Source organism: Mesoplodon mirus (genome assembly GCF_964341445.2).
Source record: "Mesoplodon mirus genome assembly, chromosome: 20".
Lineage (NCBI taxonomy): Eukaryota > Metazoa > Chordata > Mammalia > Artiodactyla > Ziphiidae > Mesoplodon > Mesoplodon mirus.
Window position 1 is genome coordinate 27,547,564 of NC_138996.1, and position 16,583 is coordinate 27,564,146.

The 16,583-nt window shown below is 38.6% G+C and overlaps 2 protein-coding genes across 5 annotated transcripts in view; one reads left to right on the forward strand and one right to left on the reverse strand.

Moving 5' to 3' along the window:
- The window catches only part of SORBS2 (sorbin and SH3 domain containing 2), a 209,404-nt gene that overhangs the window by 188,314 nt on the left and 4,507 nt on the right, over positions 1–16,583 (forward strand). For all 4 annotated transcript variants that reach the window (XM_082608349.1, XM_082608346.1, XM_082608347.1 and 1 more), the window contains one exon: positions 13,398–13,447. In XM_082608349.1, the coding sequence (XP_082464475.1) occupies positions 13,398–13,447 (50 nt within the window). The remainder of the gene's footprint in view (positions 1–13,397; positions 13,448–16,583) is intronic.
- Positions 1–16,583, reverse strand: part of CFAP96 (cilia and flagella associated protein 96) — a 146,049-nt gene that overhangs the window by 4,121 nt on the left and 125,345 nt on the right. The window lies entirely within an intron of this gene.

The following is a 16,583-nucleotide window of genomic DNA, read 5'->3' on the forward strand; positions in this document are numbered from 1 at the left end:
ACATTTAATAGACCTTTTCCAAATACTAGTATAAAGTATTCAGATAAATCTTTAATTAACATACTAATTATTTTATGTATTTAAATTCAAAAACTATAAGCAAATCTAGACCATAGCATAAAATATTTTTTATATTCACCATCATACCTTTCTGCATTTCTCTGTCTCTGTGTTTTAATGCATTATTATTATTTTCATGTTTTTTTTTAACTTCATATATCCTGCTCGTTTCTAAGTTGGCTTCCAGCGAACCAGTCCCCCCTCCCTTGCACAAAGCTTCATGTGGCCCAGATAAAGGAGCTCTCCAGGGAATCACCCCGGGGTGGCTGTCCCTGACAGCCAAGTGTCCACTGGTAAAGCCTTTGGCCCCAACACTACCTCCTTTTCTGGACAACTTCTTGGATGAATTAGAGAAGCTTGGTGCTTTAGTTTTACCTGCTGACCAAGCCAAACCAAATACCCCAGAGGAGATCACCCTTGAAATTAAGGAGGACCCCTCTGTTGTCCTCCCATTGCCGACAGCATCTGCACCTGCCAAGCCACCCTCCTCGCTGCTACCTCTCCCCGGCTTGGGTGTGACCTCAGCTGCAGCCCAGCCCCCTGAGGCAGCGCCGCTTCAGGATTCCAGAAAGACACCTCAAAACCAGTTTGCAGATCTGACAACAATGAGAAAGGGCTCTGCAGGCCCTGAAAAAGTACCTGAGGTCCTAGGTGATAAGTTCGTGACCTCTGCACACGCTAGTGTGGGTCCCTTGCCCCAAACCCTCCCCGTCATTGGAGAAGAAGATGAGGAAATCTATGAGGGGGTCATGGCAGGTATCCGAAGAGGGCCAGAATCTCAAGAGCCAGATGCCTTGTGGTGTGGCCATGATGGCACAGAGGTGACACCACTCCTGCACATAGAGGAGGAGGAAGAGGAGAGGGAAGCTGACCGCTTAAAATTTCCAATAGCAATCCCCACAGACCCTAGGAGCCCCAAGGAAGACAGCGATGCAGCAAAAACCAGTGAAGAGGTACTCTAATTTTGCCTAATTCCTGAAGAACTAACCAGTCTTACTACGGTTAGCTAGTACAGTTAACCATATTAATAAACATCAATTTTGACACTGTCTTAGAAGGTTTCCATGCAAGAAACACAGCACTATATGAGGTAGGGGTGGAGGGATGGATAGAAATACACCAAATTTTAACAAGATGATGTAAATATGTGGTATTATTCCATTATTTATTTATTACTATAAATCCATATTTAAACATTTTTGTAATTTAAAGTCTTTCTAATTTTAATATTCATAATAATAGCTAATAGTTGAGCTCTTACTGAGTGTCAGACAGCTTTCTAAGAATGCTACATCTTTACTTTTCAAAGCTCAGTAGGGTGGGTTATATTATTATTCCCACTTTCAGGATGAGGAAGTTCCTACACAGAGAGATTAGTTCACCTCCAGGGTGAGAAAACTATACACCATATCTTTGTAGCAGTAGCAGTTTGAAAAAGAAGGGAAGAAAGAAAGAGAAAGAGAAAGAAAACAAAACAAAAAAGAAAAATATACTGCAGTTCCCTTTCAACTCTTTCTGAAGAGGTAATTGCTTTAAGTTGGTGACGACCTAAGAGTTGAGTCCTACATATTCACCTTACAAACAAAGAACCAAGGTTCTCAAATATTTAATCTGTGAATTAAAAAGCAAATATGATTACTGGCAAATATTGAAATTATGGAACAAAATTAATGATTCATATTATGCCACTAAGCAAGTCACTTTCCCCCATGGCTCCTCTATTTAGAAATTTTTTTAAATGAAAATCAGTTTAAAACCCCCATAATTTCCAATTAAGATCTTACCAATAACAAACATAGAGGCATTTGGTCTATATGGGATATTCTTGGGATTAAATAATGGTGAGTGCCCATTAGGCCACCGGACACCCACAAAACCCTGAGTCTTGGCTGTCCCCTAACCAGGTGAGAAAATGTCATCTGGACAAAGAACATAGCCATGTCTGCATTTGTATAAAATAAACACACTGCTTAGTAATAGAGATCATTCATTCATTGCAGTAAGTCAAACAGATTTCTAAGTCAATTACTTAAATAACTAATTTCCCCTTCAATTTAATCAAGTTTAAGATGTGATTAGACATGTGGCTTGGTTCCCAGGAACTGCTACTGCTGGCTGCAGGCAGCACCCACAGCGTGGTGCTCAGGGGGTGAGTTTCACAGCCAGTTCCCACCATGCATGCACACGCACAGACAGGGGTCGTAACTTCCCTAGCTTTGCAGCAAACTGACTATAAATTGTGATCTACTTCACAAGCAAGTTACAAAGAGTCATTGCAGGGTTTTACACTTTCTTCCTCAATGTTTAGAAGGACCCATCCCACAAATTACATTATTCAATTGTAGATTATGGGGGTTCTTATCTCCAGCCGCTCATATCAGAAAAAAGTGAAACTGATCATACCCATTGGGAATTTTGAATCAAATGCAGAAGAAAAAGTTAGTGCTTTCAAAGCAAGAATTTGTCATAAATGTCACACACCCCAGGGAATTTTGAATCAAATGCAGACGAAAAAGTCAGTGCTTTCAAAGCAAGAATTTGTCATAAATGTCACACGCTGCAGGGTATTTAGTAACTTTAAAATTATTTAGGTGCGGCGGGTACTCTCTAAAAAGCATGTAACCTCATGCTGGACACAAGCATAATTGCATCTTGTCTTTCCTCAATATTTAAGCCATCTTCATTTTCTTCGGGAGATCGAACATCTGCATCCTTTCCCAGCTGTCTGCTTTCCTCCCTTCCCTTTCATTCCTCCTTGGCCACTGTCTCTGACCTGGTCCACACACTTCCTCAGCCTACCCAGCCCTACTCATCTCCACTCCTCCCTAAATACTCTTATCAACAGGAGATAAGCTCACCCAAATTAAAGGTAACTGCATCTTGAGTGTGGTTTATTGCATGTCTTTCAATGAACTTAATTAATTAGATGTACGTCTTTAGATTCGTGCCATCTTACAAGATCTAAAAAGTCATTCGATATTGGTTGCTAACTTTTAACATCATTAGCATGGCCTCTGTCCAAAAATTTGAAAGATATATTTGCATAGCAGCTACACTCAGATTGAGGAGAAAAACAAACTCAACTTCATACAAGAATAAAAAGTGATTATTGGATTTTTTTTTTTAAGTTGAGGGTCAGCAGGAGAACCATCCCATTCAAAGGTGTCAGCTTTGTGCCTGTCACCCTCTGTCACTTCTCAGTGGGCTCATTGCCTCCCAAGTTCCCCAACTAATCAGCAGGTTCAGCAGAGCCTAAGGGGTGGATGATCTCTGGCACTGTCTTGAGCCTTGTTCTTCCACAAAATTGAAGTAAATTAATGAGGATGTGGAAAGGAGGCTTCTTTTGTAGCAGTTAACAAAGCATCCATCTCTGAGACTCGTTGGCTGGCTGGTAGCTCTGCTGGTGTTTAACTCCCTCTTAGGATACCATGATAAAAATTTTTTTTTTTCTTTTTTTTTTCTTTTTTTGCGGTACGCGGCCCTCTCACTGCTGTGGCCTCTCCCGTTGCGGAGCACAGGCTCCGGACGCGCAGGCTCAGCGGCCATGGCTCACAGGCCCAGCCGCTCCGCGGCATGTGGGATCCTCCCGGACCGGGGCACGAACCCGTGTCCCCTGCATCGGCAGGCGGACTCTCAACCACTGCGCCACCAGGCAAGCCCAATAAAAGATTTTTAACAAAGTTAATGACTGGCCTTGGAAAGAGATTCAATGACCGCCACGGCATGAAATCAATCCATCTCAGAAAAGTTTTACTTCTATGTCCAGAATGATCCTGAAACCTTTTCCTTTAGACAAAAGGACTTCAAATAACGACTCAACCTCACACTCAATCTTCTCAACTTGAAATGAGAGCCTCTGCAGATAAGTAAAAAAACAAAACAAAACGAAGGCTCTGGTAGAGTCATGTTTTTGAACTAGGAAGCACCAACACCTGAGAAATGCCATTTATGCAATCTTCCAAACCCCCATCACCAAATCTATCCACCAAAATAGTCCATCTACATGAATTTTATCTTACGTAGAAAAGGAATCTTTGAAAAAAATGTAGTATATTTTAAAGGCATTTTGCCCTTTGAGGTTTTTATCTTAGCTGGCAGGAAATAATTAGGAAAATTTTAAATAATAATAATTCTTTAGATAATGTCTGAGACTAAGAATTTGCCTTTTTTTTCTCTCTCTGTGGTTCTCTTTTTAAGGCCAAAATATTTATTCCTTGCCTTTCCCTAACTTGTTCTTCAGCCTTTATGCTCAGTCAATAAGTGGGCAAGTAACTTGAGAATCGGCCTTCTCTAATGTAGAGAGATGGAACACACCACTGTAGTGTCAAGGACAAAACCAGAATTTAAACAGGTTTATTCTCCTGCAAGAACCAAGCTCATCTCATACATTCTGTATGTTTCAGTTGTTCACAGAATGGTATGAGAGAATGGAGATATTCACAGTAACCATGTTTTAAAAGAATACTTTAATAACTACATCAAAAAACTAACTCCAGAAAAATGAGGTTTTTTTCTCTTTTTTATCTCATATTTGAGAGCAAATATTAATTTTAATCCCCCACTTTTTCTGAAAACCTTATAAACCTATTTTTTACTCACAGAAAGAATATAAGTTGACTGAAGTTATGCTTGTAAGTATACATACAAATTGAACCAACTACAAATTTTAGGCATTATTATAGTTTAATCCACATCTGACACAGTAACAAACTGATGTGAATCCTTTAAGAAGGCTTCCTATTTCTCTCATTTCAAGAATGTTAGAAATTTTGCTCATTACAAAGAAGGAAAGTAACCTAGCACTAAAAGCAAAGAGAAAATAAAATTTTAATAATGTTTTAATAGGCAGAGTATAGTATGCATGAAATCATTACAACGTTATCAACCCCTATCAGCCATTGTTTTACTTAACTCATGTTAATTTAATGCAATTTTGTTCTTTTAAAGTATTTTCTGAGATAATGTAAGTCTGTCATATGCAATCCAAAATCTTCCATGGAAGTAAAAGTTACCACGACTTTATAGATGACGGAAGACTGAAATGTACATATAAATTATGAGTTTGATATATAAATCAGAATCCAATATTTTCTCTAGTCTTTGAGCATCTTTTAAATATTGGTTTTTCATAATACAAATTATTATAATCCTCAGCTTTGCTGTAAGCTGAGCTTCCAATTCCATCTAAGAATATTCTATAAAAGAGTCTTGCAGCAATGTGGACTCAAGCTGCAGTGGAAGCGCTTTGTGAACAGAGAGAAAGACTCTTTCTTGGGTTTCTTCCAAGAAACTCAGTTATTATGGTCCCAAAAGGAAGTCTCCTCACCCTAAAGCCATCCCACTGGAAGGTAATCCCCTTGAGCACAGTTTCCAACATGAAATTAAGCCCTGATTCTTCCTAATATGTTCAAATGATCTTTCCAGTTGTTTATCCACATCATTCCAACAGCTACTTTTTTTTCTCTATGAGTCTTGATGTTTATAGAACCCTTGTATTAGTCAAGATTGGGGCAGCTGCAGTGCCAGAAGACTCAAAATAATTAGAGCTTAAACAAGGTAGAAATATATATTTCTTATGCATAAATGTAGGGCATCCAGGGTTGGTATGTGGCTATACAGTCATCAGGGATCCCAGGAGATTCCATTTTATTTTGGCACATCACCATGCTCAATGAAAAGCTTCCACTGCATGGTCCAAAGTGGCTGCAGCAGCTCCAGCAGTCCCTTTCTCATTACAGCCAGCAGGAAGGAAAAAAGGGGAGGGAAGCTTATGTCTTCTTCCTTGAAGGGCATTTTCCAGAAACCGCACATATACCATCTGTCAGAACTTACCACATAAGTACATCTAGATACAAGGAAGTTGGGAAAATAGACCTTATTCAGAATGGCCGTATGCCTACCTAACATTTGGGATTCCGTTACCGGGATGACAAAGAAGAGAATGGATATTGGAGAACATGAAGCATTCTCTGCCACAAGCCTTAAAAAAAAATGCCTGATGCATTTCATCCCCAGAGACTGAAGATATGAGGTCAATCATTACTAATTATTATGAACTTTTTCCTAAATGAGAGTTGAGAAAAGCACATGCTTTTAGTTAAAAGTCCTTTAGTCCTGCTAAAGTTCCCATAAGCCAAATCATATACCAGACAGTACATTGCTAGGTCTTGTCCATGAATGGACAGAAAATAAAACATACACACAAGAAAGGTTAGTTTACTCACTGTCGTATTAAAAATCTTACTTTGAAAGAACACCAAAATAGTCACAAGGTGTTTGGAGTTAGAACAATATTCTGTATTTAATTATACAGTATTTCACGATTTCCCCCAGAAAAGCCTTTTTTTTTTTTGGCCATGCTGCGAGGCTTGTGGGATCTTGGTTCCCCAACCAGGGTCTGAACCTGGGCCCTCAGCAGTAAAAGCGCAGAGTCCTAACCACTGGACCGCCAGGGAATTCCCCATATTTTCTTTGTATGTGTTTTATTAGAAAATTTACCTGTGACAAATGATTGACACTGTCTATGAAATTTGATGGATATGAAGCAAAATTTCCCTGGCTCTTACCTTGCATCTATTCAAATAAACACAAAGAAAACAGGTCAGATCTGAGAGTATCTTGAAACCAATTGTTAAGCATTCTATTAAAGACATAAAATTTCTTGTAAGTGTTCTTAGCCATCCACACTGCATTCAAACGTCTTCCCTATGCCAACTTCCCTCTGTAAGTCTCTCTCTGCTCTGCCTGTGAGTTCCCTAGTAAAGCAGCGACTGATGCCTGTGCTGTGAAAACTCGGCGCCGCCAGAAGAGCTGTCTGCAGACTGTTAACCCTTCCTGCTCTGCTCTTACTCGGGAGTTTGGCATGCTGTGTGTGCATGGAAAAAAAACAAAACAGGAAAGCTTCTCCGAAGGCTGGGTAATGAAGATGAGAACTAATTAACTTCTTACGGCTTTTCCAGGCTGATTTAAAAAGCGATCTACTTGTCTTGGGTAAGCCTCCGCGTAGCCCAGTGATGTCCTGGAGATCCTGCAGTTCACCAGTCAGAGGGCTCAGCGGTTCCCACAGGGTAGGATCAGACGCCCCACCTTGAGCCAGGCACCCTGGCCACCCCTCCACCATCAGTGGGCTGGCTCTTCCTTAGTTGTCATTGTTGTGCTTTGCCAATGAAGTAGGGCTGGAGGTACCGTTGAAAGGAAATGACCTTTCTGATGATGATGAGCTTCCCCTTTATGTGTGTGCGTAAGCTTTCCAAAAGCGACAAAGACATGCCTCAATTCTCCTCTGTACAAATAAGGGTGTGGTATATGTTGTCTTCCACATCCATCTCGTGTAAATCACTGCTTTCCCATCACTATTTCTAGTGCAAAGAATAAAGCTGCTGCCAATCATATACTGAACTCACACCCTTCCAGGGATGCTTGCTTCTGTGTCGTTCAGTTTATCTGGATTTCTTTTAACCCATGGCCCTTGTTGTAAAATATCTTGTTGCTCTGCTGACATGTGCCGCATTCACTCCATGACCCTTTCAAGCCAACTCTGTTTCTCTGGACTCCAGGGGCTCCCAGTCTCTTGACAGCTCTGATTGAACTTAAAGGTCAGATTACTTTCCCTTTGACTACTTAGTTCTATGGCATCGACAGCCCTTGAAAATGAATGGATTCTAATTGGTACCATCAATTCTGAGGACAGCAGCCGAGGAGTTTGAGAATTTTCATCTCTGCCTGAATCGGTCCTTTCCCATTTCTATTTTGATGGACACTGGTTTAATCTTACATGCTTCATTACATGATTATGGCTCTGCAAGCTTGTAAGGGCTTGATGACAGAGTTCCTTTTCCGTTTTTAAGAAATGTAGATACTTCTTTGTATTTAGGCCATTTTTGTGCTTTTTGCCTTGCCTAATAAGACCTGATTTTGTTTCTGAGGCAGAGATTTGTGTTGCCATAGAGAATGAGGAATGTTGATTGGGAGAGATTCTCACAGAAGGGCTTTCCAGAGCCAAAAAACAAAAACAAAAAACAAAGAAAACTTTTTCCAAAATTAATATGGCCCATCCATAAATTCCCATGTGTCAATGAGATGGTATGCTTTGGGTCACCATAAGTTTTTTTGTCAGATTTTTACATTATGTACTTACATGTTCTATTATATGTGTTTGTGTGGAACACAAATATTCTATATTCTTTAGATTTAGGCAAAGTTGTGTTTTCACAATTTAAAAAATAATTTAAATATTTAAAATAATTGTATAATGTAAGAAAGAAAAATACACCTAGAAACATGAACATGGTACTGTTTGTTATTAAGAGAATTTCATCTAATTCTGGTTGGCAAGTACCACACCTAACATTTTCTGGGGAAAAAAAAAAAGAACTCTAGAACTGCTAATAGCTCTTCCAAAGATTTTCCCACATTAGTATTTAAAGAAATGGTCAATCCTTAGCTAAGAATTACCTAATACTAGATATAGTTAATCCTCCAGGTGCCTCTGCAGAAGCACAGATAAGAAGATAGGTTTAGGATAGACTGTGCCTTACTATCTCAGCTAGAAGAGTATATATTTTACTGATACCTAAGCTTCTAGGATATTTCAAATCAACTTTCTTATGAGCAGTGGCTTGTGATTGGTTCTGGCTTTGAAAATTAGCATGTGTTTAAAACCTGTCTCATTTGTGTCTGTTTTTGACAACACTAAAAAATAGCTACACTAAAAGAAAAAAAAGATTGTTGCATTGCCAGGGAAAAAGCTAAATATTTAGGATTCTATAAAAACAGCATGTTTCATTGGGTTTTCTAATTTTTATTGTGCTCTTAAGACTCATTAAGGAAATATAAATATGACATAATTCTCGCTTAAAATTTCCAGCACAGTGACTGTAATCTGCTAACTTCAAAATCATCTTTTTAAACTCATAGCTCATATGAGCTTCTTGAATGTCACTAATGTATCTTCTATATTTATCACAAAACCGCTAAGAAGTTATGAGTAATAGAAATGCCTGAGCAGATAGTGAAAATACAAATGAACACAGACCAAAAATACTGGTGGCTAAAGACTGATCCTTTCTCAAGAACTTAAAACGTGGGATAGGAAGAACATGGTCAGAAAAACAGATGAATATGTATTCCACATCGCTCTGTGGTCTTTAAAATATCCTTTCAAAATGAATCCAGGCTGAAGCAACTTGGTGAGAGCTGTCCAAAGGCAAAACAACTTTTAACATGTTGCTGCCATTACTCACCATTAGGTGGCAAAAGAGTGCAGATACCTCACAGGTCTTTGCCCCAGGGTTGGTGCCCAGTTATAAGGAGGGGGAAAGGCAAAAGACAACCTTCTACGACAATTTGTTTGGGTATCCATACAGAACATAAACACTTGCCTAAAGGAAAAAAATTAAGGTGTTGATTTTAAAAAGCCCGCACTACCTATTCCATCATAGTAAGCTTTTATGCAATAAAGAGTGAGAGTCAGAATTGTAATTCTGTTCCTTCTTCTTGCCTATTTGCGATATTAAGAAATTATCTTTGGGTTTTGGTTTACTGATCTGAAAAATGAAGTTTAATTATTGTTTTAAAATTAATTGTTTTTACATGACTGAGACACTTGGGAATTAACCAATGCCAGTTGTCATAGCTCTCTGACAACTGAATGAGTATCAGAGGAAATATATCTGTGGAAACGTGGACTCCTTTATGGATTCCCTGAGGGGGACAAGATCTAAACCATCAACTTGTCCACCTCCTTGATTTTAAAGATAAGGAAGCTGAGGTGCATATCCAAGGTCATATAGTTAGTCATCGCCAACACTGGAAAGACACAAACATGCCCTCATAAGTATCTGTGCTACTTATTCCTCTATTGACCAAAGACTATTTTTTAATATAAATTTATTTATTTTATTTATTTATTTTTGGCTGCATTGGGTCTTCGTTGCTGCACGCGGGCTTTCTCTAGTTGCAGCGAGCGGGGGCTACTCTTCGTTGCGGTGCACGGGCTTCTCATTGCAGTGGCTTCTCTTGTTATGGAGCACGGGCTCTAGGCGCGCGGGCTTCAGTAGTTGTGGCATGTGGGCTCAGTAGTTGTGGCGCACGGGCTTAGTTGCTCCACAGCATGTGGGATCTTCCCGGACCAGGGCTCGAATCCATGTCCCCTGCATTGGCAGGTGGACTCTTAACCACTGTGCCACCAGGGAAGTCCCAAAAGACTTTTAAAATAAATTATTTCAGTTGCTATAACTGGTCATCTTTCCTCAAAACTGGCTCCTAGTTATCCATATTCACATGGAGATGATTCCTATCAAAAGTAACCTCAGAAAAGTTCTAAAAGTCACCATTATAATAGATATACAACTTCTCTGCTAATAAAAGCTGTGATAAATCCTGGCCTCAGTATGTGAACAGTATAGAAAACCAGTGATTCAGAAAAAGAAAAACAGTGGGGGTGGATCCTTTTAAAGCGTATGAAGGAAGTGTTGAGAAAGATGAGTAAAAACAAGGATGTTACTGGCTGACACACCCTGGAACACAAGTTCTTAAGACATAGAGCCTGTAGAATTAAGGAAGCCACATACTTTTGGCAATAGCCCAGTTTTCATAATTGCCACAGAGATGGTTCATTTAAATGATTTGTGAGATGAGTTGAATTAAAGGAATTAAACCAGTGGAATTGCAATCACAATAACGGAAAGGTGCTATACGGGTTTTATAAGTAGGCTGTTTTATGTTAATGAACAGTCTAATCCTTAAAGTTGCAGTCACTTTTTTTTTTTTTTTTTTGCGGTACGCGGGCCTCTCACTGTTGTTGCCTCTCCCGTTGTGGAGCACAGGCTCCGGACGCGCAGGCGCAGCGGCCATGGCTCACGGGCCTAGCCGCTCCGCGGCACGCGGGATCCCCCCAGACCGGGGCACGAACCCGCGCCCCCTGCATCGGCAGGCGGACTCTCAACCATGCAGTCACATTTTAACGTAAGGGAGCAATGAAATTAGACCAGCCAGTTTTACCAAGCACTGGATGCCGTGATATCAAAGTGAAACTTCTACTCAACTCAAAAATATTAGAATGGCTTAAATATGTGGAAATAGGCATGCCATTTTTAGAGCACAATAAAATATATTTTACAAAACATTCTCTCTTAAGACAAGAACAAATAATATTTCCTTATTTATAACTTTGTTGTGCACTGTAAACTGCGCTATGATTGTTTTTGTGAGAGAACCGTTGCTATCTTGGTATGTGATTCAAAACATGGCATTTTAGATTTTTTTAAATTGCATTTTTAAATATAGTGTGTTTGAGTAATTAACACCAGCATTTTCAATATCGTGCGGCTTCAATGCATAATCTTTGGCCCAAAATTTTACTCCTGGAAATGTGTCCTAAGAGATAGTTCAAAACAAGAAAATAGCTCTTTGTATAAAAATGTGTATAGTATTGTTATTTATGAGAGTGAAAAAGGCGAGATCAATCTGAACTTCAAAAACAAAAGAGAGAGAGAAATGGTTAAGACAACCAAAAAAGATATAGACATATATGTGAGGGAATAATATTCTGCAGTGATTTAAAATGAAAAGGAAAACTGAGAAAAGAAGACTGGAAATAATTACAAAAATTAATAGCAATTGATATATACACATCTTATTTCTGCATAAAACATATATATATATATATATATATAAGATATATATGACATATATCATATATATATGACTGGATGAGAACTTGTAGAAAGGTAGTAGGATATAGGCTTATGAATGACTTATTTTACCTCTTCATACATTTAAACTGACTTCAATAATATGTTGAATTAAATGACCTTAAAAATGGCTGGAAAATGGTTTAGTCTTAATCATTCTTAAAATAGTATACGTTATAATTCTAATAATAGATACATTGTTAGTTATTTTATGTTGATTTATAGGGTAAGTATTATACTCTTAAGTCATACATGTGTCTGATAATTTTTATCCACTCTTTAATCTTATGCTTATATATTCCATGCACAGACTGTTGAGTGAAATTTCTAAGAATACTGTTCGTAAACATTTCCAATTACTATAACTGAAACCTTAAAGTTTTAGTAGTAAGCACCTAGTCTACTATGCTAGACAGACAGCTTGAATGGGAAGGGAGTGGATAAAGAACGCAGGAAGGGAGTAGATTATAGGCTCGAAGACTCAGAGGAGCCCCAGAGTCCCCCTCCATTCTTGGACCAATGGGGTTTCTATGGACAGTCTGCAGGGGGAATTCCCAGGCTCTCAGTAATCCATTCCTAACTCCGGGATCCAGGAATTAGCCCTGAGGTCTAAAGACATGGATCTAAAAACTAAAGCAGTCATCAGTAAAGAATCACTTATAATTACCATGCAAACTCTGGTTTATCTCATTTTACCACGCAGCCATCATTTAGAAGAGAATGCTTTTGAAGTGTGTTATGAATGAACTGAAATTCTTTTTTTCCCCCTTAAAAGGTAACGTTTAGGTAGTCGGTATAAACTACATTGAGTTTACATATTCAAGAAACGTGTTAACTTTCATTCATTGCAATATTTATGTGGATATATGGGATGCAAAGGCTTGTCATTTCCAATATTATAAGTATCTATTACAGATACTGGTCTTGATGCTTAGTTTAAAAAGAAAGGAAACTCTTTTGAGAGTTCAGTGCACTGGGAATTTCTACCAATATGTCTCTTCTAAGGTAAAATGTTACATGTTACCTGGATATTGTTTGTTACATGCTATTTCATACTCTCTGTTTTCTCTTTTTAAAAATGCATGTGTTTCCTCCACATTGAGAACAGAGAGTGTAACTTCAAATGTAGCATGACATGTCTGCCTCTTGACATGTTTATCTGTACTGTATGTGAAAATGTTGTCTGTGAAGGAAAAGTATATTAGAATGAATGTGGATACTTTGCTGTTAGACTAAATGTGGTTTATTCTTTGCTTGTTTGAGAAAACGCTGAAGAATAAGGTTGTATGAAGGTGTCCAGACTTCCCAGTCTAGTGATTTGGTGTCTATGTTCTTGCCATGTTCCTGGCCTTTGAAAAATCAATGGGACTAAACCCTGACTCTTCCTTAAAGCTTGAGCAGACAAGATTGCAGATATGTTCAAAACAATTGAACCTTGGTTATTTCGATTTAATTTAAAGCACCTTTCAAAATATTTTAATTATTAATCCAGCAGAAACCCTTTATTTGGTTTTTTTTCCTTCCTCTTGGTTTTTTACAACAGGAAATATTAAATGTCAAGAAAAGTGCCATGCCATTATCCAAATTATCTTTTAATTAGTACCAGTTTAAACACTGATTACATTGAAAATCATTTCATTTCAGCCACAGCGTCCTGTGTTTACTCATGAAAACATTCAAGGTGGGGGGGAACCGTAAGTATTCTTCTTATCTTCTAAATTCGAGACTAACCTTGACCCACAAAATGGACCACTGATGTACCATAAGCGAGGATGGTACAACTTTGCAAGTGAAAGAGATCAGAGTAACTAACATGAGATGACATCTCCCAGATTAAGAGAAATTGCCATAGTCTCCATCTTTCACAACAGAGAACAGAAGCTAATTTAAGAAAAAAAAAATCCGTGATTTTGTGGAGAACACTCTGATTTATGCACTAAGAAAAAAACCTTCCAATGCTGTAGTGATTCCTAAGACTCATGAATCTGTCTCCCACTCTGTTCTACTCACCACGTAGATTCTAGTAACTACAGCCTTAAAGATACACTGAAAATGTTCTCACGTTGTTTTTACACATATTTGAAGAGCAGGAGAATGTCAAAGTAGACCTACAGTGATAAGTTAGTAGCATAATTCCGAAGTTCCATTCTTTTGGAAATGGCAGTATTAAAACGTGCACTGTCATTCAGTTACACGATGTTCACTACCCAGAGGACCAGGAAAATGCCTTTTCACACTTTCTTTCAAATCCCCTCTCCTTTCTAAGTCAAATCAATCTGAAGGTGTCACACATTGTCTTTTAGGTTCTCTTTCTGCTCCATTTTGTCCATGAGAGATATTCAGAGATTATCCACTTCCTGTTGGCCGTTGCCTATTCTGAGTGCAGAGCCAGACCCTGGGAAGGAACACTTACAGGACTAAACCATGTCAGGCTGACTTGAGCACACACACAGTGTGCCTCCTGCCCACTGTCCAAGCTCCGCTCCCCTGCAGCAGAGCAAACCAGGGGGGCCTGGGGTGTGGCCTGGTGACCTCACTCCTCACAGACCTGGTGCTCAGCTAAAAGCACGCTCCTCGGAAACCACCTCTAACCTGAGACTGGCCCTCACGAAGTACAGCCAGAAAGGTTTTATTTGTTAAGGAAAAGACTATGAAAAAAATAGCTTGGAGGTACAAATAATTTAAAATTTCATTTAATTGGAAAAATGTTAAATATAACTTGTAACTCTAAAGGTTTGTTTTGTTTCCTTATTTACACAAATGATGAAGGGATCACGTCACAAAAAATAAATCCCAAGGCTGCTTAGGTTTACTGCATTATCAACACATTATATCAGCAGCTTTTAATGAATTTATGAATCAAGATGTAGGTGATGTCACACTGTTTCATGTCATGAAGTTAATGCTTCCTCGTGTTTATGAGCTCACAGGTGGAAAAAGGCACATTTTCAGTGTCCTGCTTTGGACATTATAAAACATTCTTTATTAAATTTCTATTTGATCACAATGCCAATTATATGGGTATCACTTAATCTCTTTCATTTAAGAAACAGGTTTTGAGTGAAAATAGGAACATAATGTTATAATGTCACTGCAATTCAGAAGTACGATAAAATATGTTATAGAAGAAGTTGCAAGTTACAGAGGTAGCTTCAAGTTTGGCTGAGCATTTCCTATTTAAAAGACAGATTTCTTTTTGAGGCATCCTGACCCCACCACCATCATTCATCTCACCAACACATCTTTCAAAACAGCATTTTTTTATTGTAATTCGACTGCATTTCCTGTCATGCAATACTGATTTTGAAAGCCAGCAGAGGCAGGAGGATTTCCGGAAGGTTTGTTTATGTTTCCATGAAACTTCCAATTTTTTTTTTTTTTTTTGGTGGTCTAATTAAACCAGAATGGTAAGTAAACTCTGATAAGCACAGTGGCTTTCATCATATCAAAGTGAAGGAGTTCGTGCCAATTTTTTTTTTTTTTAGTCTCTTGGGACCTTGAGATTCTTCAAGCAGCTGGGGTTTGTGGCCTTAAATAGGCCTGTCTCTGTAAGTGGCTGGAGATGTGCCTGGGTGAAGGCTGAAGCCTGAAAAGCTCAGAGAATCAGTGTTTCCCAAAGTGAGAGATGCAATGTATATCCGTGGAATTAACAGCCCAGGAATGCCTATCTCCCTCAAATGTGAGATCGTAAAAGGAACTATGGTGAAATTAACTTTCTCCAGGGATAGACAAGAGATACCATTCCTTCACCTGAGCATCCTCAAATCAAACAGCAGAATAATTTGCTCCAACCAGGGTTGGCCCATGCAAACATCCAAATTAAGGAACGTCGGTATTCAAGACCTTCCTGTCTGTTTCGCCACGGCTCTGGGATTCAGGCTACCTTTCTTTGTCCTTCCCCATAAGCAGAATCCTTTTTCCATAGAAGACCTCAAAAGCTCAAGTGGTTAAAACGGTTTACTAGGAGGACAAAATATTAACAGGGGAAGATATCTCTAATGTTGGAATTTCAGGCTTTGCTCTCAGGCCAGGGAAGATAATGTTTTCTAGGAGAGGCTGTTAGGCACCACATCTTATCAGCTCTTTCCCCAATACACCCTCCCCCAATTCAACTTTATCCAATGTGAAAAAGTTCAAGGACAGGGCAAGAAGCCAATGCAGCCGAGGCCCCAGTTTATCACATGATGTTTGAGTTCAGGTGACATGACAGAATAGTTTTGTTCTACCAAAGTATGATTTTCTGACTGAATGAAGTAATTAAAATAAATCATTCTTGTTCCTGAGCAGTAACCAATATTATCAACCTTTTAAAGTTGGCTTGAAAAAATTCACAGTGCCCTGAAATGTGGTTCTTATTTTCTTACACTGGCAGAATTACATTAACTGTTATGAAGAACGGCAGAAACAAATTCACTAACTGTTAAAAAAAAATCCCCCTCACATACTGGTAATATTTTAGTGGTAATATGAAGTTTTCATGTTCACTGCATATCAAATGCTTCCTGACCCCGAGCTGCTAGAACTTGTGTCTTTCCAAAATACCAGTCCATATGCATATGCATGCTATTTTATTACCAAAAATTCAATGTCTGAGTTTGCTACTGATCAATGTCAACAAAATATGTGTTCTCAAAGAATTCAGACAGAGAAAGTGGCAGCATTCTAACAGTAATTCTTTTTTATATGATTATTTTCAGAGTTTTTACATTGAACACAATTTCTCTGAGACCCATTTAAAAAGGAACGTATGTCCCTAACCTACTGTTTGAGATCACCACTTACACTGACTCAAACTATGAAACTAAACTGCTTTAAAGAATTCCTCCTGGT